This window comes from Cupressus sempervirens, chromosome 6 (assembly GCF_028749045.1).
Source record: "Cupressus sempervirens isolate cs-2001-9-10 chromosome 6, ASM2874904v1, whole genome shotgun sequence".
Taxonomy (NCBI): domain Eukaryota; kingdom Viridiplantae; phylum Streptophyta; class Pinopsida; order Cupressales; family Cupressaceae; genus Cupressus; species Cupressus sempervirens.
In genome coordinates this window covers 163,517,038-163,542,247 of record NC_143123.1, presented here as the reverse complement: position 1 = coordinate 163,542,247, position 25,210 = coordinate 163,517,038, and the positions used below count along the sequence as shown (strand labels likewise).

The window sequence follows — 25,210 nt, the reverse complement described above, 5'->3', positions numbered from 1 at the left end:
AGACACATTTCATTTATATGTTAGGGTTTACTACAAATAGAATCCCTAGGTACCCAACCACTTAATTATGACATCTCCATCCAATACCATATTTACTACACAAGGTAGGGGACTCAATATTTAGCCTCAATAAGATAGATGTAGAGACATAAATCTTACTACCCGATACAAAGAAAAGAGGTCCAATTTTATCATTAAATGACTCGTGTTGCACTCTTCTAGCTTAAAAAGAATACAAATATTATCAACAAACTATACGTTAGATACTTTTTAATTATTTGGAGAGTAGATCCTCTAACTTTTAGAGACAACTGGTTATCTCTAAGGAGATAATGTAATGAATCAACAACAATAAAAAATAAAGAGGATGCAAGAGGAAATCCTTTCATAATTGATCTAGAGAGTCCTAAAAATTATGATCTAACCCCATTAATTTCTCTACTAAAACCCTGACACCAATCATAAGAGAGGACACCATTTGACATAATATTGGATGGAATCATGGGCTTGCAACATCATCATAGTGAAACTCCATTCCACCCTTTTGTAGACATTTTCATAATCAATTACTTGAGCATGCCTACACTCTATCTTGGAAATGTTTCCCAATCCAAAGTCTTCCAATAGGTTATCAAGTTCTCCAATATGTATAAATATCCTTAACAAAATACTTTTGTGTAGGGTTAATGATCTTGGGTAGGATATCTTCTAGTCTAGAGGCTAAGACCTTGGAAATAATTTTGTATGATCATATGTATTTAGGAGTGTCTTGTCTCTAATTTTTAATGAGATTCTTATCTCCCCTTGGGGATTAATTTTATGAGCCCTCCATTGATTACTTGACCTAGGGATTTCTCATTACTATTTTTTTGGATGGAGGAGTTGATTTATGATAGAAATGGGTTTATCAAGGAATAATGCATCTTCATTAGGAATGATGGTTCTCATTTTATCCCTTTCTTCTAAATCATTTTTCTATCATATCTTCTAACCAAAAAAATTGATAGTAAAATTAGGAAAAAGATCTTACTGTATATCACTAGGGGGTGGGTATTTCTTTTTATAGAATAAGGCGATATTTTCTTACGTGGCCTTCCATTTTGCAAAGGAAATAAACATTTAGGCTACCCATATAGGAAAATAGGAAACAAATAGGGGAATCTCCAGTCTCCAAAAAAAAACTTTTAGGCACTTTCGACCCAAGATAAATAGAAACTAGTCCACCCTAACATAATTATCTAGTTAGGGATTGGGGTGTTAGAGTGCTTCAATACCCTCCTAATTAGACATTACATGATGAATACTCACTTAGGATATGAAGGTTTAGGAATCCAGTGGAAAGACAAGTTATTCACTTCTTTAAATATATTCTTAGGCATCCAAGGGTGTAGTCCAGGCTCCTACTCGCACTGATGTTCCACCTTCACCTCTTGATGGTGAGGGAGGGTTACTTAATTAGATGCCTGATTCGTTCAAGTCTCTTCTAATTTTTTTATGATGTATCATTTTGAGACCTTGATATCAATGTTTAATTAGTTTTAGGATTAGGGTTCAACTTGGTTTACTATTTGATTAGGTTTGCATGCTTAGGTTTCAATTAGGACAAGAGTTAATAAATTGAATTAAGTTTTAAAGTTCTAAATTTGGTTTTAGATATAGAATTATAGTTAGAGCTTTTAGATTAAAAACCAACATTAATTCAAAAAAGTTAGGTTTGAATTTTGTTTTAAAGTGTTGAATATATTGTTGAGTTCTAGTTTAGGGTGATTTGGTTTAGTCTTAAGGTCAACGTTTAACTTGGTTCAATCTTAGGGTAACAGTTCAATTTGGTTAATGGTTGGGGAAAGGATTCAAGGTTTTTACTGTTAAGTTGGGATATATAATTAGGTTTATGATCATGGTTTAATTTAATTTGGTTTATAAGTATAATATTAATTAGTTAAGGGTCAGGGTTACCTTTCAATCTAGTTTGATATATTCAATTTGGTTTAGGGTTACCTAGGGGTTAGTTTATTTTAGTGTTAAATATTAAGATATAATGCTTCGATATCACTCATTTTTTGATATTTTGATTATATCACCCCTATACATTGATACTATATGCGATGAATCTTACAAATATTATTTGATCTCATTACGTGTGTCATGGTAAATTTTTTTAGTTTATGTACATGAGATGCTCCTATATATGGTGTTTTTCTTTTCTTATAATATATAGTGTTATATATATAAATTTACCTTAGTACCCTTCTTGATTATCTATGATGGACATGTCATAAATGACATATCTCTATATGATTCTTTTGATATGATATGCATGGATAATATATATAATGAAAATTTTAAATCCTCCCTATGCAATAAATGACATAATTAGATATGTACAAATGTTTTTAGATTCACATGTACATGACATGTAGATGTAGATATGATGCTCCTCTAGGATAATTTAGTTTATCATTAATAAGGTTACAATTTTAAGGTTTGACATTTATAAAATTAGCACTCAAGGTAAGATAAGAAAGTTATTTAATTATTTATATATTATCTGGTGTAGGTTTTAGCAAATTAAGATTAAGGTTAAGATGATAGTAAGGGTTATGATTAGAGTTAAATTCAATACAACTTGACATTATAGTTAATCCTAAATGACACCCAGCCAAGGGATCCAAAGAACTAATCAAAAGTTTTACTAAGCAAGCAATAACATACATACAATAATTTTCATTTATAAAAAACATAAGAGATTGCATTCCTTAATGAGCACATTTACATTTCATTTTTAAACAATTATAAGTACTAAAAGTAAAATAAATAACACATCCACACAAAAGAATATTAACTACTCCAGTTCAATCCATTTAAATAATATATACATTTTTTCCGAATGCCACTTGGCAAATTAATTCAGAATGCACAATCATCCACTATACATGTCACAGGGTATGAAAGCCTGAAAGAATATACATTTATAAAATAGTTTACATCATCCATTTTCGATCCATGAAACAAAGTACAATACAATTTAAGTAAAATCATTTTAAATACTAAGTTTTTTGTTTGGATCCCTTGGCGGGGTGTTATGTGGTTAAGTACTTAGTTATATATGTTTAGGGTTTTATTGTACATAATTGTATGGTTAAAAAACAATGAATTTTGGTCGAGGTTATAGTTTAAACAAGGTTGAGGTTATATGGTTCTAGGTTGAGGTTATATTTATTTGTAATTACATGTTTAAACAATGAATTTACATCTAATCTAATCATTCAACATTGTAATAAATACTTAAATTAAATACATTTCAAAACATCTAAAATAATAATTCTTAAAATAAACATTTACAAAATTATATTTTAATTAACAGATACAAAAATTTAAACATCTACTCATTAAAATTGTAAATTTACAGTTTTACGTATATTAAAACTAAAAAATAATAATAAATTAACATACATATAAAACATAAAATTGAAAAAAATAAAGTAAAATAGTACAAAACATATTAAAATACCAGGTATATCGAAAACTAGCAGCAGGGGGACGGTTGGTAGGGCTGAAAATTGGGCTCTTGTATGTGTCTCTAATTGGGCTCCCATTATGCCAAAAAATGGATTTAATAAAGTCTTTCAAATCAGGTACCTGATTTTTTAAAAATCGGGTACCCGATTCTAAAAGCAATTGGGCGCCCAATATTTGAGTGGCTTGGGCACCCGATCTAGTTTTAAATATCGGGTACCCAATTTTTGAATTTGGGCTCAGGTGCCCGAAGCTTGATTTTAGAAATGGTTACCTGATTTTAGACAAATTGGGTACCTGTTTCTGAGAAGTACAATTCCACAGATTTGAATTTCGCAGAATTGCGACCCAACTTCTTGCAGTCACCCTACGATGCTCAACAATCTCTGACTTGCTTGAGATATAATACAAAATAAACAAGTCCTTATGTACTTGACCTTTACTAGATGACTCATTCATAGTGATGATCGTCCATCCTTGCCTAGTAAATGACTAGCATTTGGACACTAATAAGAAACTTAGGCTTAGAGATCAACAAATATGAATGTAGAATTGAAATGATTTCTTAAGTAATGTCAATCTAGATGTTGTGTAAAGAAAAATAGCCCAATTAAGATATAAATCTATGGTAAATATATTAAAGTAAATAAAACATAAATGACTCACCTTGAACTGCATAGAGGAAGATTTTTTTTCCTCTAAAACTCACAAATCTGAACAATATCTAAATATCCAACTGCGGTTGTCAAAATGAAATAACAAAAGGAACGAATCTCATAAATCTCCTTGTAATCTAAGACTCCTATAAAATTCTTGATAATATTATGCTCATCTCTCGGTGATTGTCTTGATTGCTTATATCTATCAGACAAATTAATATCTAACATCATACTATATTTGGTTGAACAGAATAAAGGATTCAAGGATTTGATTGTATCAAATAATTAGATGAGTGGCATCAATCTATCATTCACTAACATGCTCAAGTCTTTATAGCTTCCTTGAAACATGAGAAAAATCCAAGGTGATAGACCTATAGCCCCCCTCATGGGATTCTCGCATTATCCTCTCATCTAAAAAATCAGAAGTCCTACATTGGTAGTCTGCCAATAAAGTGTCCCTTCTAAACTTGAGCCAAAAAATGTATAATATTGATTTAAGATGAATGATGGCTTGTGCCAAATGTCAACTCATAAGTTTTCTTGGAGCTAGTGTCCTCCATCTGCCAAACTAAAATTATTAAATTTAGCTAGGATAACAAAATTAGAGAATTTGTGTATTTTAGTTCTGAAATACAATTGGGTATGACGTCTAATAGTGATTACCTCACTTCTTCCTTGCAAATGGTCTTGTCACATCTTTATCTCCAAATTTGCACATCATGTGATAACACGTGAAGGTAGTAATGTGGACTAATGGATTTCTTGGATCATTGTCCATCTCTATTATCCATTGAGAACTGTTGATTTTGGGAAAAAAGAGGGAAAGATAGAGAGGATATGATAGAAAGAGATATAGATGGGGATATAGATTAGTAAAGAGATAAGAAGATTTAGAGAGGATGAGATGGAGAGAGTGATAAAAGGATAAACACTTATAAAATAAAGCAATTAGTATAGGTTTGGATCGTATATTGAAGTAATTATAATTTTCATATCATCTAATTGAGTATATTAAAATATCAATATCGCTATCTTTTATTTAAATATAATCATTTGATATTTGATATTTGTCATGAGTTAAAAAAATTGTGGTCCAAAGTACTGGATTCATAAGAGGTTGGTTATTATTTGATTGACCACAATTGTTTTGTTCTTTCTTGTTTGTTAAAATTTTCTCAAGATTGTATTTCAATTCATGGAAATGTCCAATATTTTAAGATTAGGTTCTGTAATGGGTTCTAAACATGTTATGTTCTAATTTTTTTTCTTTTTTTAATCAAAATTTAAATATGTCAATCAAATACAATTTATAGATTCTTTTATAAATTAGTATTGAAATTTAAACCAATTTAAATTTAAAAAACAATTGTATAAATATATCAAACATAGCATATAACTAACTATGTGACATCTTCTTCTAATAATTTGTGAAGGAAAAATAACTACTATTGTCTTGGTTGTTAATTTTCAAAGAACTATACTAAAATGATTTATGAAAAAAGAAAAATGATTTATAATAATAAAAAAGAGAGCTCTCAAATATCAAATGTTTGCTTACTTTCCAAATATTTAAAATTGTTATCAAATTTGTCCCTTTTGTAGTTTCTATAAAAAAATAGAAAAAAAGTGCTCGATAATTGTGTAAAGACCCACATTATCTACAATAGAAGAGCAACTTCATAGCAAATGACTAGGCTCTTGTAAAACAACATTGTTAACAAAGTACTCATAAAGAAAGTGAATTTCCATTTAAAAAGATTGCCATAAAATTTGTTCTAGTCTCTATAAGAATTAGAAAAACAAAATAAAAAAATATGGAAGCACTTTTGAGAAGTGATTTCTTTTAGAGTATGGAAGGTTGTGATAGTGACATCTCATTTAGGCCAATTTGGTCAATCATTTAATAGCATAGAAGTGTCTTAGTATGTGATGTTTAAGCCATCCACTTTGTTTATAAACATAAAAGCAAGTGAATGCATGTAGAATTGCACAATGGCTACAAGAATTTGGCATGTAGTTAGTGTACTATAGAGAGATATCATTTAGGCCAATTTGGTAAATCACTCAATAACATGAAAGTGTCTTAGTATGTGATTTTTAAGCCATTTGCTTTGTTCAAAAAAATAAAAGCAAGTGAATGCATGTAAAGTTGCACAATGGCTACAAAAATTTGACTTGTTAGTTATGAAGGTAAAGGGTAAAGATCAACATCAGTATCCTCACAACCATCAGGTAAATTTGTATGAATGTTTTTGATGTTCAAATGTTCACCATAATTATCTTTACATTGGAATGATCCCCATCTATTTATTGAACAAAACCCTAAATACTAGCAATCTCACTTATGTGTGTAATAGGTATGTCGAAGAGGTGTGGAAGGTTAATAGGGGAAAATGTTTTTTTTGTTTACTTTAACGAAGTACATGGAATCAAATGATGTGTTGTAAAATGTACATTGTTGAACTCTCTCTCTCTCTCTCTCTCTCTCTCTCTCTCTCTCTCTCTCTCTCTCTCTCTCTCTCTCTCTATTGCTTTGATGTTAGAGATCAATAATTAATGGTCCACTATTATTAAGATCTATGGACAACCATTGAGACTTTCTATCACCATTTATTATTTCTTCCTATCGCCAACATTTGCGTACTTAGACTATAGTCAAAAATCAAAATTACTTCTACGCTAATTTTTTTTACACAACTTTCTTTTTTCCCCTTTTATCAAATTGTATTTACTTTATTGTGTGTTTTCCAAATTTTATTGTGCTTTATTCAAGCCTTATATGTAGCCATACTTGACAAGTCAAATTTATTAATTTGCATGTGCCAAAAAAAATATAGTTAGATAGATTAAAATATGGTATTAAATATAGTTTAAAAATAGTTGTGGGAATTTTTTTGATGTTGGTTATTCTTTTTGTTTCATCTTTCATTGAAATACATGAGGACAAATGATAGACTATAGAATAGGATGCAACTTCCATAAGCATGCAACTATTAGTGAGTTGTTTCGATGTTCATGAGTAAAGAAGCAACTATTAAATGAAAAAAGATAAGAAAGTTTTTATTCATTGTCTTGTCATTATTGTTGTTCTACAATTGTTTAACAAAAAGTGTTTGCAAAGATGTCACCTAATGGGATGTTATGTTTGTATAATATTCTCAAAATGGATAACAAGAAAAACTAGAAACCTTCAGCAACCATCATGTTCATATCCATCAATGACTCCAAGAACAACCCACTCAAGAAGTCAGAGAGAGAATTCTTCCATCGAAGAATTGCCCTAAATCAAAATGTTGAGAAATGTTATTTCCTAAGGTCATTGGTATTGTCAATCTCCACTCAGTCAACCATACAACTCCTTCTATAAAATTCTTGATAATATTATGTTCATCTCTCGATGGTTGCCTTGATTGCTTATATCTATCCGACAACTTAATATATGACATCATACAATATCTAGTCGAAGGGGATAAAGGATTTAAGGCTTTGAATGTATCAAATAACTAGACAAGCAACATCGTTATATCATTCATTAACATGCTCAAGTTTGTGATAGATTCCTTGAAACATGAGAAAAATCCAAGGTCATAGACATGTAGTCCCCCTCATGAGAATCTTGCATTACCCTCTCATTTGAAAAAGCAGAAGCCCTACACTAGTAGCCTACCAATAATTAAGTGCCCCTTCTAAACTTGAACCATAGAATGCAAAATATTGATTTAAGATGAATGATGGCTTGTGTCGGATGTCAACTCATAAGTTTTCTTAGAGCTAGTCTCTACCATTCGGCAAATTGAAATTACTAAATTTAGATAGGGTAACCAAATTAGAGAAATTTGTGTATTTTAGTTTTGAAATATAGTTGGGTATGATGTCCAATCTAGATTACCTCACTTCCTCTTTGCAAATGGTCTTGTCACATCTTTATCTCCAAACTTGCACATCATTTGATAACATGTGAAGGTAGTAATGTAGACTGATGGATTTCTTGGATGGTTGTCCATCTCCATTATCCATTGAGAACTGTTCATTTTGGGAAAAAGAGGGAGAGATAGAGAGGATATGATAGAAAGAGATATAGTGAGGATGAGATGGAGAGAGCAATAAAAGAATAAATACTTATAAAATAAAATAATTAGTTTAGGTTTGGATCATATATTGAGGTAATTATAATTTTCTTATCATTTAATTGAGTATATTAAAATATCAATATTGTTATCTTTTATTTAAATATAATCATTCTCATTTGATATTTATTACGAGTTTTAAAAAATGTGGTCCAAAGGATTGGATTCATAAGAGGTTGATCATTGAAGAAGGTGTGTGAGTGGATGTTGAGCATCTGCAATTTGTTGCCAAGCTAGGTCATTCGTGCCCTAGCTTGTCTCTGTCGTGTCTATGATTATGTAGGGGAGGGAGGTTGTTTGATTGTGTGGGGTGGGGAGCTACAACATCTACTATCGAAGGTACTAGTTTGCCTGGTTTATTTGGTCATTGTGCTAAAGATATAGTTGATTGGGTCTGCAAGGGTGCTTGGATGGATCCCATTTCAATGGATTGTCCAAGGCCAGGTGTGGGTATGGCAAAGGGTGAGCCTTCTAAGGCTATGCCTATTTTAGGTTTTAATGATACGGTGGGTTTGAATATGCCAGGAGAGGAGGCAAAGGTTTTTGAAAATGCCCTTTTTTCTCAGAATACAGGTGCTACAAATTTGAGCTCGCCTAGGGGATCTTGGATCATGAAGATTAATGGCTACCTTGAGTGCTACAAAGAGAGACCCAAACTAGTAATCCCTTTTGAAGTGATCACTAAAGATGCTAAATACTACTCTAAGCATTCGTTGTATTGCAAGTTTTTGGGATTAAGAGTTTCTCTTCAATTTCTGGAGAATTGGGCTTGGAGAGTTTGGGAACCCGTTGGTGAAATGGAGGTCACGTTGCTTGTAAACAATTTTTTCATGGTTACATTTATTTTCCTGGTTGATTGTAATAGGTTTTTGAGGGCGGGCCCTATTTTTATAATCAGGTTGGGCTATTTGTCAAACCATGGCATGTAGGTTTTAATCCTTCTAAGGAGCTTCCAAATCAAGTTTTAGTGTGGGTTCGGTTACCTAGATTTCCAATAGAAATTTTTCGTGAGGATGTTCTTCATATGCTTGCATCAATGCTAGGAAATTCGATAGGGTCTTCAACACAAACCTTGGGTAAGAAAGTAATGAATTTTGCCTAAATTTGTGTGGAACTTGATTTGAGTAGACCATTGCCAGATGCGGTGGAAATGTGTGTAGGCTCACATTCCTAGGTGCAACAACTGGATTATGAGACCCGTCCTTTCTAATTTCACCTTTGTCACGAATATGGTCACCTGTTGCGAAGATGCCTGAAGGCCAAGTTAGTGGAGCAACAGCCTCTGCCTCCTCCTCATAACACTCCTAGTACTGATAAAGGGAAGAAGCTAACTACTGGTGAGGGCAAGGATGATGAGTATTTTTTGTTAGGTTAAGGCTCAAAACCGAAACAGAGGTCAGAAGAGGACTCTACTAGAGAGACAGGATGATGATACTTTTAACAGGTTTGAGGTCTTGGATGAATTGGGTCAGTAAGAAGTTAATCCTAGATTAATTAATGTAGATCAACTGGTGGCAAATTTTGGACTAGAGATTAGCTCTCCCATTCCTCCTTCTACTTCTCATGTGGAATATGCCATGCCTATGGTCATGGATGGGCAACCAGGGGCTCAGATGATTTTAGGGCCAAACGTTGATTTGGGATAGGGAGTGGAGGATGTTGCTCTTCCTGCAAGGACAATGGTTTCAGATATAGATAAGCGAGGTAAATCTTCTTCTCATTTGGACATTCTTCAAAAGGATGGTAAGAATGGGGTTTCAGAGAAAAGTGTTAAAATGGGATGAAAGAAGGGCTTGGAGAAGATTAAGATGATAGGGGAGACTTTGGTGGAATCAAGATCTGTCAAGACATTGGATTCCTACTTTTCGACTCCTCTGAAATGATCATTATGTCTTGGAATGTAAAGGGCTTGAACAACGACCCTAGACAAAAAGTTGTTTTAGAATTAGTTAGAAGTCATTCTCCTGATGTTCTTTTTCTTCAGGAGACTAAGGTTTCTTTGGAATGTATGATGAGCACCTAAACTGTGGAGGAATGGTCAATGTCAATGCATTGGAGCTTAGGGATCTTCGAGGGGTGTGGCATGTCTCTGGAGCCCATGAAAGATCCAACCTGTGTTGTGGATTTCCTTTAATTCCTCCTTATCCATGGTTTCTTTGTGCATTGAGTTGGGATAATTTGTCCTTTTTTCCAATGTCTATGCTCCTATTGAGTTCCAAGGTAAGCTTCTTGTATGGAAGAATATTCATTTGGTTCATAGCCTATTTCCTTACTTGTCATGGATTATTGTTAGAGACTTTAATGTTATTCTTGATTTAATTGAAAAATGAGGAGGTAATGCAAGATTAGAGCCCTCTTCTATCTTGCTTCAGGATAATATTTCGGCACTCAATCTTGTGGATATCAAGCCTAGCAATGGTCATTTCACTTGGAACAATAGAAGGGTGGGTGACAGGTGCATTGTTAAACAATTAGATCACTTCATGTTTTCCTATTTTTGGGTGGGTGGATTGTGGTCTTCCAGTTCTAAGATATTAGATTGGAGATGTTTGGATCATTGGCTGATAAAGCTTGTCATTTCTTCAACCCGTTTTCCTCAAAAGCCACCTTTCAAGTTCCAGCTCATGTGGCTCAGGAACCTGGACCTTTATGGATGTGTAGCTGAGTGGTGGAAGGATGGTAGACCTGCTTTTGGGACAGCAATGTATATTTTTGCTAAGCTCCTCCAATATGTTAAGTATCAGCTCAAATGATGGAATTGACAATGCTTTAAGAACATTTACCAAGCAAAAAATGAGGCTCAAGTGGAGTTGAATAATATTACCAGGTTGATTAGGGAGGATGAGGTGTCAGAGTATTTGTTGCAGGAGGAAGCCAAGGCTCTAAAAACATTAGAGGAATGGGAGCTCTGAGAGGAAATATTTTGGAAACAAAAAGCTCAAATTGAGTGGCTTCAAGAGGGGGATAAGAATGCTACTTTCTTCTTCAATTCGGTGAAAGCTAGAAAACATGGTAATTCTATATCATCTCTGGTGAATGATAGGGGGGAGGTTATTTCTTCTACTCAGGATATCTCAAATGAAGCTCTGTAGTATTTTGCTTCTTTATTGAGGGAGGAATCGCAAGGGGACTCGGTTGTAGAGGCTCAGGTCATCTCTTGTATTCCATCTTTGGTCTCTTTGGAAATGAAAGAGCATCTTATGAGTGCCATATCTTTGGGGGAGTTAGAGAAGATTGTTTTCCAGATGAAAAAAGGAAAGGCTCTTCATCTAGATGGCTTCCCAATTGAATTCTTCCAGTAATTTTTGGACATTATCAAATTAGATTTATTGGCAGTTGTTCAAGAATCCCAAAAGAATAAGCAAATGCTCTAGGCCTTGAACTCTAACTTCCTTGCTCTCATTCCCAAGGGGGAGAAGGTTGATCAGCTAGTCAATTTCACCCTATTTCTCTTTGCAATGTAACTTATAAAATTATATCTAAGTTGATTGCTAAAAGGTTAAAAAAGTGGCTTACATTACTAATGTTTGAAGAACAAAGTGGCTTTGTGGAGGGCCACTAGATTTTGGATGGGGTGGTTGTGGCTACTAAGATTATTCATTCCATGGCCAATTCCAAAGACAAGGCTATGCTCATCAAGCTGGACATGGCCAAGGCTTATGACAGAGTTCGTTGGTCCTTCCTCCAGAAGGTTTTGGGTGCCTTTGGTTTTGAGGAGGAATGGATTCATTGGGTTATGAGTTGTGTGGATTCAACTTCTTTCTCTATTTTGATCAATGGAGAGCATTCCAATCTCTATGAGGCCTCTCGAGGCTTGCGCCAAAGTGACCCTCTATCTCCTTAACTGTTTCTTCTTTTGGCGAAAGGTTTGGGATGGTTGATCAAAAGGAATGTTGAAGGGGGCTTCATTTAGGGCTGGCAATGGGGAGGGGGTCTTCCTATACAATCTTACCTACAGTTTGTGGATGATATGGCTTTGATGAGCATGGCTACCATTAGGGAGACTTCTAATATGTGCAAGGTGTTGGATGTTTATCTTGCTACTTTAGGACAGTTAATTAACAAGGGCAAGTCTTCCATTTTTTTTCTTCAACACTCCACCTTCCATTCAATGGAGAGTTGCTCATATTCTCAGGTTCCAAATTAGAAGCCTTCCATTGCTATACCTTGGGATCCCTATCTCAACTGGCAGGTAGTCTAGGGATTCGTGGTAGGTTATTTGGGATAAGTTCCATGACAAATTGAATCATTAGACCCATTGTTGGCTATCCTTTGTTGGGCGGGTCTAGCTGCTTCAATCTGTGGTGTAGGCTCTTCCTCTTTATAGGTGTATGATTCAGGTGGTGTTGATGGGCTTTGTTAGGGACCTTGATTCCTTAGCAAGACAATTTTTATGGGCTGGTAATTTATCATCAACCAAGTGGAGCCTTATTAAGTGGGAGGTTATCTGTAGCCCAAAAAGGTTTGGTGGTCTTGGATTATGGCAATCAGTGCTATCTGGCACTACTCTAGCAGTTAAATTGTATTAGCGATGGTGTGTGGAAAAGGATCGGGTGTGGGCCAAAATTTTGTCTCATAAGTACTTTTTTAGGATCCCCCAGAAAGATATCCCTCGATATAGCTTGATAGGGAAAGGCTCAGTGATCTAGACTACTCTCAAGAAAGGGGTTGCGCTCATAAAGGGAGGCCTTTTCTAGATTTGTAAGAGTGGGATAGAGGCACATTTCTAGCATGATTCTTGGGATGGCTATCCTCCCATAGTTTTCCAATATCCTCATTTGCATATATTGTCCCAAGGGTTTTGTGAAGCTAGATGGACTAGGGTGTGTGACTTTAAGTCTTTTTCCCTTCAGGGATAATTGGTTGAAGCAAGATGGAAGAACCCAGGGGAGTGGCCTATCTTTGGGTTGGAGGTAGAGTGTGTTGAGCTTCATTACATTCTTTCTGGTCGTAGCTATAATGCCCTTATGGATAGTGATGTGTTGGCCTAGTCCCCTAATCCCAAGGGTGCCTACACTGTGTATTCTGGTTATTAGGAGTTGCTCTCTAAACAATTTGCAGGGGGAGAGGTTCAGTGGTGGAAGAAGGTCTGGAATAAATTCTCTTGGCCAAAGCATAATTGCTTTATTTGGACTTTGGTCTAGAATAGATGCTTGACTTGGGACAATATTTGGAAGAGGGGATTTTCGAGCCCTTCAAGGTGTGTTCTTTGTAGTGGTGGGGAGAAGGATTCTCTGCAATTATTTTTTTGTTGCTCATTCACCCTGCAATTATGGCATTTATGGTGTGATGTTTGGAAATGCTTGTGCTTTCATGCCTCCTCCCTGGCAGAGTTTTGGATGAGATTGGGAAGGCCCCCCTCCTCGGTTCCCTTCTTGCATGATGTTTGGTATGCTAGTCCTATCTTTCTGTTATGGAAAGTCTGGTTGGAAAGGAATCATAGAATCTTTCGAGGTGAAAAATTGGGGATTCAACAGGTTTAGATTAGAATTATGGGAATGATCCAAGAAACTGTTGAAACTAAGAGTGAGATTGTGTTGCCACTGGAGAAAGGTGATGTTGAGATGGTTGTTAGGTTTGGCATACAGGGGATATCTTCAGCCTCAGTGTGCATCAAGAGAGGTAGACGTGTGAAGCAAAAAGTTCAAAGGATGGGGAAATGGCTGCTCCCTCCCATTGGTTTTTTGAAAATTAATACGGATGGTTCTTCCAAGGGTAATCCAGGTTTGGCTGGGATTGGTGGAATTGGAAGGGATTCTTTTAGTTCGGTGATTTTTATTTTCTCAGCTAATAAAGGGATGCAGACTATTAATAGGATGGAAGGCTTGGCTATCCTATATGCCTTGAAGTAGGCCTATGCTCTACGGTGGCGGAAGGTGATTTGTGAGGCTGACTCTCAAGTCTTGGTCAATATGCTTATTGAGAGGAAGATTTCTGATGTTAGTTGGTAGTTGTCTACGATAGTGCAACAAATATTACAAGTTAGTTCTTTAATGGATTCAGTGTCTTATGCCCATATTCGAAGGGAATGGAATAGGGTGGCTATTTGTTTGGAAAAATGGGTGTAAGAAGATATAGATGGCCGAAAGATTGATGAGTGGGAGCAAATGCCCTACGAGTTATGTCAGGACCTAGAGAGGACTCTTGTAGAAGATGAAAGTGGTATTGGGGAGTGGTGATCTAGTTCTTGATTCTCTGTGGTCTCTAGTGATTCCTGGGGCTTTGGCCCTTTACTGTTTTGTATTCAGTTGTTCTAATTTTCAATAAAATTGTTACCCCTATTTTTTCAAAATAAGAGGTTGGTCATTATTTGATTGACCACAATTGTTTTGTTCTTTCTTGTTTTTTAAAAGTTTCTCAAGATTGTATTTCAATCCATGGAAATGTCTATTATTTTAAGATCAGATTCTGTAATGGGTTCTAAACATGTTATGTTCTATTTTTCCTTTTTTTAATCAAAATGTAAATTCATCAATCAAATACAATTTATAGATTTTTTTTAATAAATTAGTATTGAAATTTAAACCAATTTAAATTGAAACATACAATTGTATAAATATATCAAACATAATATATAACTAACTACGTGATGTCTTCTTCTAATAATTTATGAAGGAAAAATAACTACTATTGTCTTGGTTGTTAATTTTAAGATTTAGACTAAAATGATCTATAAAAAAAGGGAGCAATGATTTATTTAAAAAAAAAAAGCTCCCAAATATCAAATGTTTACTTACTTTCCAAATACTTAAAATTGTTATCAAATTTGTCCCTTCTGCAGTTTCTATAAAAAAATAGAAAAAAGGTGCTCAATAATTGTGTAAAGACCCACATTATCTTAAATAGAAAATAAATGACCAAGCTCTTCTAAGACAACATTGTTAACAAATTACCCATAAAGCAAGTGAGTTTCCATTTAAAAAGATCGACATAAAATTTGTTCTAGTCTCTAGAAGCATTAGAAAAACAAGAAAAATCTAGTGGCACTTTTGAGAACTGATTTCTTTTAGAGTATGGAAGGTTGTGATAAAGAGATCTCATTTAGGCCAATTTGGTCGATCATTCAATAACACAAAAGTGTCTTAGTGTGTGATGTTTAAGCCATCTGCTTTGTTTATAAACATAAAAGAAAGTGAATGCATGTAAAGTTACACAATGGCTACAAGAATTTGACTTGTAGTTAGTTCCGAAGGTAAAGGGGTAAAGATCAACATTGATATCCCCACAACCATCAAGTAAAGTTGTATGAATGTTTTTGATGTTCAAATGTTCACCCTACTTATCTTTACATTTGAATAATCCCCATCTATTTGTTTAACAAAACCCTAAATAGTAGCAATTGCACTTATGTGTGCAATAGGTATGCTAAAGAGGTGTGAAAATTTAATAGGGGAAAATGTTGCCTTTTTGTTTACTTTAATAAAGTACATGGAATCAAATAATGTGTTGTAAAATACATTGTTGAACTCTCTCTCTCTCTCTCTCTCTCTCTCTCTCTCTCTCTCTCTCTGTGTGTGTGTGTGTGTGTGTGTACACCCATTTATCTTCTCTCTTTGTATATTCCTTTAATGTTAGAGATCAATAATTAATGGTCCACAATTATTACGATCTATGGACAACCATTGAGACTTCTACAACCATTTATTGTTTCTTCCTATCCCCATCATTTGCATAGTCAAAAATCAAAATTACTTGTGCACTAATTCTTTTGTCACACAACTTTTTTTTCCTTTTACCAAATTGTATTTACTTTACTGTATGTTTTCCAAATTTTATTTTTCTTTATTCAAGCCTTAGATGTAGCCATACTTGACAAGTCAAATTTATTAATTTGCATGTGCAAAAAAAAATACGGTTAGATAGATTAAAATATGGTATTAAATATAATTTAACAATAGTGTAAATTATAGGCAAGAGCCTATAACACAATGGTAACTTGTGAGCCTCTCAACGGAGAGGTCTTGGGTTCAAATCCACTTGAGTTTAACACATAATAATTAATCTCAAACAAACAATAATAATGAATCTAGGCTTTGGCCCATTACCTATCAAAAAAAAAAATAGTATAAATTATATATCTCTTTCCTTCTTTATCACTCTCTTCCTTTCTATCACTATTTCCTTACCTCTTTCTCTTCTTTCCCCTATATCTACCTATTTCTATTACTATATCTTCCTCTCAATTTATTCATCTTTCTATATTTCAAACATAACATAAACATGTTAATAAACAATTTACAAATAAAAATTATAAAATTAAATCTATATTATTTTAATAAAAAAGCTAAAAATTAGTTATACATGCATTAATCAAATAATTATAGTTATATATGTTTTATTTGATCTTTAACTATTTATAAATTCCATAAACTAATCACCTTGTAAATATTATTAAAAACTTTCTTTCTTTCATTATTCTTAAATCTCAATTAAAAATGATTAGCAATACTTTAAACTCAAAGCCTCAAATCATCTCCCATCATAAAAATTTTGATATACAAAACATCAATTAAAATTTTCATCCAAAATAACTTTGGATAAAAGGCATTTTGTTAAGAAATATAAACAGGCTCAATTGATAGAGTGACGCATCATCTGTCATATGATTGTCATTGTGAATGAGAATGTGATGCTCTCATCTTCTGGTACATTCCAATCCTGACTGCAATTGCTTGCTTCATAAAAAGAAGCATTAGAATCTATAAATAATCAAAAAATCATGTTTCATGCCATACATCACACACTAAGGCTTTATTCCTAGATTATAAGTGTTAAATAGTGAAAGTTGACTTATTCTAAGGCTTTATTTCTAGACTAAAAGTGTTAAATAGTTAAAGTTGACTTATTTTGTCAAACTTAATTTCTACCTTAGTGCGTGATGTTTAAGGATTAAAGTTGACGTATTTTTCCGAACTCAATTTCTACCTTAGTGTGTAATGTTTAATGGTGAGGATGACTTAAGAGAAATATATAATTTCTATCTTAGTGTGTGATGTTTAAAGGTGAGGGTGACGTAAGAGAAATATATAATACAGACAATGCTCTCTATGCAATGGGTATTAAGAGGTGTAGGATTTAATTATAGAAAATATGGGTTTTTCTTTTTGTTTTATCTTTAAAGAAATACACAAGGACAAATGATAGGCTGTAGAATAGGAGGACACAACTTTCATAAGCCCGCAGCTGTCATTGAGTTGTTTTCGGTATTCACGAGTAAAGAAGCGACTATGGAATGAACGACCAGCAAGCATTTATCTTGTGATGATTCAATGGTGTTATTGCAGGAGGCTGAGAAGATGAAGATGAGAAAGAGTTTGTTCATTGTATTTTCATTGTTGTTCTGCATGGTTTTGGTCAGTGCGGATACAAATGCAGCTTCTCTTGAGATGTTTGTAGATGAGCTTCCTGACATGCCCAAGTTAAAGGGCTATGTGATCTCCAAGGCCGGAGCTTTGGCTCCTGGTTCTCTCCGAATTGGAATGTTTCAAACTAAATGGGTATGTATTGTAGCTTTTAGTTTTTTTATGAAAAGAATTAGTTTTGACAATAGATTCTTAAGGTTTTTGTTTTTTTAATTTGATTGTGTAGTTTTTGTTTTTAATTTGATTGTGTAGTTTTTGTTTTTAAGGTTAATATGTTGGATGAGATTGGGATGGAGAAGATAATGATGAATTGTAGATTGCAAATTTGAAATGTTGATGTCAAAAATAATTCATTCAAAATTTTAGCTTGTTCATATGAAATTATATTAGTTTTGACAAAAAAGTTTTTTTATTGATGTGATTTTAGATGAACCACTTCAATAATTCAAATTTCTAAGTGTTTTGTGTAAACAAGTCAGAGCTTAAATTGTATAACATTATTTTAACATCGCTATCATTACTATAGATAGATAGAGTTAGAGAAGCAAATAATAGATCATGGATTACTGTTTCGAAAGAGATAGAGTTAATGAAGAGAAAACTGTATTATGGATTATGATGATGTGAAATGTTGATATTGAAAATTCTTACACATTCTAAAATTCCAGTTGTTTTGCTTGCTTGTATGAGATTACACTTTTCTTTCTAATAAGACTTGTCTTTTAATATGATCTAAAATGAATTAGATAAACACATCAAAGTTTATATTGTATTGTTCAAGCCAAAGCCAATTAAAACCATAAATCTATGTTACTCTATCTTATGCAAAGGATGGATAATGAAATTTAGAGATGTAGAGAAGAGAATAATGAATGGAGTTACACTCTATTTCTAATAAAACTTATCTTTTAATATCATCTAAAATGAACTAGATAAACACATCAAAGTTTATATTGTTCTGTTCAAGCCAAACCCAATTAAATCCATAAATCTATGTAACTCTATCTTATGGAAGGATGGACAATGAAATTTAGAGATGTAGAGAAGAGATAATGAATGGAGTTACACTCTTCTTTCCAATAAGACTTATCTTTTAATATGATCTAAAATGAACTAGATAAACACATCAAAGTTTATATTTTACTTTTCAAGCCAAATCCAATTAAATCCATAAATCTATGTAACTCTATCTTATGCAGAGGATGGATAATGAAATTTAGAGACGTAGAGAAGAGAATAAGGAATGGAGTTACATCTTCTTTTCAATAAGACTTATCTTTTAATATTTCTAAAATGAATTAGATAAACACATCGAGTTGATAGTATACTGTTAACATCAAACCCACTTAAATTCAGAAACCTATGTAACTCTATCTTATGCAAATGATGGATAATGAAATTTAGAAATGTAGAGAAGAGAATAATGAGTGGAATTAGAGATGAGATTTATAGATTATGTAATATTTTTTTAGTTGAGATCAAAGTTAAATAGGAGAATAATAGATCATAGAGAATTATAGTGGATGAAATAGAATTAGAAAAGGAATAGGTAAATTGTGGAGTGCGACCTATTAATATTAACTAATCAAGAACACAACGTCTTGGGCTTTAATTTATTTAGATGGCTTATATAAAACTCCACCTTTCTTTCCAATACAATTTATCTATTAGTATAATTTAAGACGTCAGCACCTAGAATGTATTATTGAAGCCAATCCATAACCAATCGCTAGAAATCACCAAAAATGTTCCATCTCTAACTCTATTTCATCTTGATTGTAGCTTGAGTGAAAAATGTTTGAATTACAATGTTAAAGACTTCTTGTTTTGGCAGAAATTTCACAGAGATCTACCAGCAAGTAATGTGTTTGCATTTGGAGTGTCAAAGGAAAGTGCAAGTGTTCCTGGTCCAACCATTGAAGCAATGCAAGGCATTGATACGTTAGTGAGTTGGGAAAACCATCTGCCATTAAAACACATTCTTCCATGGGATCCCACACTAACGGTAGCAAGTCCCACACAAGGGGGAATCCCAACTGTGGTTCACTTGCATGGTGGAATTCATGAACCACAGTCTGATGGGCACCCACTTGCCTGGTTTACAGCTGAGTTTAAGGAGAAAGGGCCGGCATGGAAGAAGGCAGAATACCACTACAACAATCTTCAATCTCCTGGCAACTTATGGTATCATGACCATGCCATGGGCTTAACCAGAGTTAATCTTCTTGCTGGTCTTGTGGGAGCCTATGTTATTCAAAATCCCAACTTAGAGAAGCCACTAAATCTTCCATGTGGGCCTGAGTATGATCGCCATATTCTCATCTTTGATAGGAGCTTTGCCACCGATGGTTCCATTTACATGAACTCCACTGGCAACAATCCCGACATTCATCCTCAATGGCAGGTAAGTCTGTTTTTCCTTTGATTTTGTATATATTCATACTCAATAATTGTGAGTTTTTATAGATAAATTAGGGTTCAATTTTAAGATTGGATTCAAATTTAAGATTAGATTTAAACGATATAAGTTTTTTTCAATTTAATAATTTATTTTCTGTTTTGACACATTTTACTATTCTATTATTGCATTCTCTTATTCTGATGATGGATCACAGAGTGTGATCCGAAATGTTGATGCTAAAAATTATATACATAATAGAATCCAGAAACAGATCGTTTATTTAAAAAATGGATTGTGGAAAACTCATAAAATTCAAATTTAAGTCTCACTAACTTGAATAACATATTCTAAATTTTGATATGTTCAAATAGTGGGTCAGATTTAAACACACATTCTAATCTTTGAATTGTTTAGAATTGTTTAAACACCACACTCCAAACTTTGACTTATTTAGATGAACAATAGACTCTAGTTTTTGTTGTTGGTTTTGGATTTCATTGTGTACATTTCTACTCCTCACTACAATCATGATGATGGATCACATCATCACTTTCTACTGCTATCTATAATCCTATGATGGATCACAGTGTGTGATCCGAAATGTTATTTTGAAAAAAAGACACAATCAAATCTATCAACAACAAAAATCATTATAGATGTTGGAAATCTAATAAACTACTAAACTAATTCTAAACAATACAAAAGATGGAAGTGTTGTTTCTCTCAAATCCACTATCTAAACAAGTCAAACTTTGAAGTATATTATTTAAATCAGTTCCAACTATCTAAACAAATTCCCATTTAAAATGATTTGTTTAAATCTAATTCTAAACAAGTCAAAACTTAGAATGTACTGTTTAGATCAAGTCTATTACCTAAACAAGTCAAAGTTTGGACTGTGTTATTTAAGTCCAACAAACTTAAACAACACTCTCTAAGCTAATTCTAAACAATTCAAAGTTTAGGTCGACTTAAATAACACACTCTAGAATTTAACTTATTTAGAATTAGAATTTAACTTATTTAGAATTAGAATTAGACTGGAATTGTTCAGAGGCAGGTCATATGACAATAACACACTGTAACATATTTAGAATTGGATTTAAACAACACATTGTAAACTTCGACTTGTTTAGATAACTCATAAAATTACACCAATGTCTCATTAAAATCTACCAAATACCGTGGTTTAGAAAAACTGTGTTTAAAAGTTATAGTATTACTACAATCAAATTAGAAAAATGATTAACACCACCTAAACTACACCAAGACATCAATAGTCCTCAAATTATAAAAAATGTTTCACCCATTACAGATATTGGATAGCCATTTCCATCAAGCTGAACCTACAATCTTCTATGTTTTACCACTGAACTGCTAGCCCCTCAAGATCTTTGATCTAAGTACTACACATTTTCCATCACAGTCCTAAATGAGTAAATGGAAGAATTATAAGAGAAAACCAATTGATCTGACAACAGAATCTTCTCCATATAACCCAACCTTTCTGTTTAGGTGCAAAGTATAAAAATTGTCATTTTATAATTTATAAACTTGAAACTTCTAATATGATTTCACTCAAATGTGACAAATGTGATTGCCCTTGTATGTGGCAGCCAGAGTATTTCGGAGACGCCATTATAGTGAACGGAAAGGCCTGGCCTTTCATGAAAGTGAAGAGGAGAAAATACAGGTTCAGAATAGTGAATGCCAGCAACGCTCGCTTCTACAGATTGGCTCTAAGCAACGGCCTAAACATGACCCACATTGGCTCTGACTCTAGATATCTATCAAAGCCCGTAACAGTACAAGACTACTTACTTAGCCCCTCTGAGATTGCAGACATAATCATCGATTTCACTGCTTCATCCACAGATACAGCAATCCTAACCAACAGTGCACATTACCCATATCCATCAGGGGACCGAGTCGATGATTTCAACAGCAAAATCATGAAATTCCTCATCCAATGCAACACGGAACAACCTGAGGAACAGGTACTTCAACAGTTAGATAGAGAGTTAGAAAAGGAAAGATTGTAGATGTATTTGAATCAGCTGTGAATAGTAAGTTTCAATTGTGAGTCACATCTAATTTGTTGTCAATTGTATAAGTTTGTTAGAATCTTGTAAAGTCATACGAATCTCGTAGTTAGTATTACTAATGATAAATATCTATCTGACATTAAGTTTATTTTCCTAATAACAGGATCAAAGCCAAATCCCTGAAAAACTTCTTCCATTCGTTCAACCCAGAATGGATCAGGCAATCCATGAAAGGTACATTGCATTGTATGAATACCAATCTTCTACTGGAGAACCGACCCATTTGCTCCTTAATGGCCTCCCATTCAGTGCCCCTGCAACTGAGACGCCTAAACAGGGGAGCAGTGAAGTTTGGTACGTTATCAATCTTACGGAAGACAATCATCCCCTGCATATCCATCTCGCCCTTTTCTACGCTGTTCAACAGATAGAGATGGTAGATTTGGAGAAGTTCAAGAGTTGCATGGAGCAGAAAAATGATGCGGTGAGATGTGAGATATGGAGACATGCGAAGGGGAAAACAATGGCGTTTGCTGGTCCAGATGGAGGGTGGAAGAATGTGTTAAAAATGGAACCTGGTTATATAAGCACCATTGTTGTAAATTTCTCCTTGTTGGGTTCTCAGCGTGCTTATCCCTTCAATGCTAGTGATGAGCCTGGTTATGTCTACCATTGCCATGTAAGTAGATGATATCTCTTTCATTGCTTCTAGTTCAATGGGGTAGGGGAAGCTAACTCTTAGATTTGGGATAGGCTTATCAAAAATTTATCTAGGATGTACCAATGCATGTGTGTTTTTAAGTTATTATACATAGAACTAACTTATGTCTTGGTGCATTCTAGGAATTGTATAGTCATTTCTTTATTTTTATATTAGTAATATGTTATGGTGTATGAAGATAAGTAATACATTGGTGTATACTATTGATTGGATAGTTATTTGTATAATTTTATGTTGTGAATGATTTTTTTTGTTTTGATGTGCAGATTTTAGATCATGAAGATAATGAGATGATGAGACCTCTCAAGCTTTGTTGAATGGTGTTGTAGTCTTGATGACCAAATATGTTATTGAATGGTGTTGAAATCTATCCGACAATGTGAAAAGAGACCACCATATAAAGTGAGTTGCTCACTTCTTTCATACGAGAAATGGTGTTATATGATGGAGGTGGGACATTCGTCCCTTTTTGAAGGGTTTGTAAAAGGATGACACACACCATTCTATGACATAAATTGTAGAAGAGAGACAAAATAAACATTTCCTAAGTTTTAATATAATATTTATTGCCTTTAAATAAATCCTCTAAAAAGAAATAATAAGTGTCTTCACTTTTTGCTTGAAGTGGAGGGTGTATCGTATGATATGCAAATAAATTAGAGTTTGTTTTTCTCTATGAGCAATAAGCTATAATATTTAATAATTTAAAGGCCCTTTCTTATCTACATCTGGATAGATGTGTTATCTTGAAGGGTGAAAAGGTATATTAGATCATGTAAGCTCTTTACAAGTAAACATGTTATAAATCATGTATGGAAGATCAAGAGTCATTACTTAGATGTCAACTTTTTTTAATAAAACTTAGAAATCCACTTTTATCTATAAACCATCTCCATATTAAACTATGGAAGACTAAAAATCGCAACTTTAAAATCCCACTTTAGATCAAGATGTCCCTTTGGAGTGAGTCTCCACAATGAAAACCCAACACTTTAATCAAATAATGTTAGCCCCTTATGTTGAATCCAAGTTTGATCTAATTATAAAATTTAAATTTATTAAATCTATGTCTAAAATGATTGCTTTCCTATTAATCATTACTTACCAATTATGATGGTGAAACGCCCAAATTTCATACGAGAGTATTGTAGAAAAGGAAAAACCCTAATCCATTTTAAATGTCTCTAGAGAATGTGACAATCATCTAAGGTTAAAATTCCATGAATATGTGTGTATGTATGTATATGTATATGTATTTGTATATATACATGTACCTATATGTGTGTGTGTGTGTATACAGATACTTATATACATATATCTATATATACATACATATATCTACATATATACATATACACATATACACATATATACATACACACACATATACAAATATACATATATGTAAAAGCATCCAACCAAAAGTTGTGAAGAGTTTTAACATAGCTAGAGGTATTGAATCGTGTTTTTGCAAAAAGTCTTCACCTTTCTCTCCAATAGATTTGTTCTAGAATCGCTACGTTCATACGCTTAAGTTAATATGTTTATGCAATATAATGAATTAATTTTACTAATATTATCTCTAACAGGTGTATCATCAATAAAATTAGCTTTTAGTTGTTAAACTTATGCCCTGTGTAACATATATAGAATGAAGGACTTCCCCATGAGTACTTCAATTATGTAAGAATAAGTCATTAAATCACCAAAAAGTCAAAATGTTAGTTTAAAAAGAAAAGATAAGGAAACCATAAATAATACATTCTATATGATCATATCTCGTTATTGAAAAGAGCATAACATTAAGTCTAAGAAACTGGACATGGTAAAATATAGTATTCTTTCATGAATGGGAAAATCTCTTTATCATAAAATACAATTAGTGAACTTTTAATATACTATAAGGATAATCAATTACAAGGGACCTTGATTTCATGAAACTTCCTTTTGTTTTTACTAATAGGATGTCTATACTAACCTTTAGCTTAATCTTGAAGTACGTCTGAAGATGTAGGGAATAAGAGAGGGAAAGATACTTTGAAACATTTTATCATAAGAAGACATTAATATAAAGACAAGAATATGCAGCTTCGAAATAGCAAGAGGTTTTGATCAAAGTCAAGGAAAGCATAAACATATGTAATTAAATTCATAAGGACATCATGTAAACCCAAATATGGGTATTCATCAAATGTAAAAACTCATTCTTTGTAAAAGTTAGGTATGCCTCCTCAAGATCTTAAATATTAAGGGGTAATTGTACATTCTATATCGGGATCTCAATCTCAGGCAATACCGAGGGTTTTCTTCTCCATTCTTTTACCCACAATACCTGCACTTTGAACGGGGAAAAAATAAAACATAAAATTACTTTGA

General features: G+C 33.3%; 1 protein-coding gene across 1 annotated transcript; it reads left to right on the top strand.

Annotated features, from left to right (window-relative positions):
* The first annotated feature begins 11,909 nt into the window (after positions 1-11,909).
* LOC149551760 (multicopper oxidase LPR1-like) lies at positions 11,910-23,151 on the top strand. Its single transcript, XM_089790134.1, has 7 exons — positions 11,910-12,129; positions 12,441-12,497; positions 17,681-17,802; positions 19,502-20,071; positions 21,685-22,065; positions 22,277-22,792; positions 23,101-23,151. Exons 1-7 carry the CDS (start codon positions 11,910-11,912, stop codon positions 23,149-23,151), a joined length of 1,917 nt encoding a protein of 638 aa, XP_089646260.1.
* Positions 23,152-25,210: the final 2,059 nt, after the last annotated feature.

Excerpts from the sequence above, each read along its gene's own strand:
- LOC149551760 (XM_089790134.1), top strand. The coding sequence starts at position 11,910 with ATGGCCAATTCCAAAGACAAGGCTATGCTCATCAAGCTGGACATGGCC. Across the intron at positions 12,130-12,440 it reads CTCTCGAGGCTTGCGCCAAA|GTTCCAAATTAGAAGCCTTC; the intron begins GTGACCCTCTAT and ends TCATATTCTCAG. Across the intron at positions 22,793-23,100 it reads GTTATGTCTACCATTGCCAT|ATTTTAGATCATGAAGATAA; the intron begins GTAAGTAGATGA and ends TTTGATGTGCAG.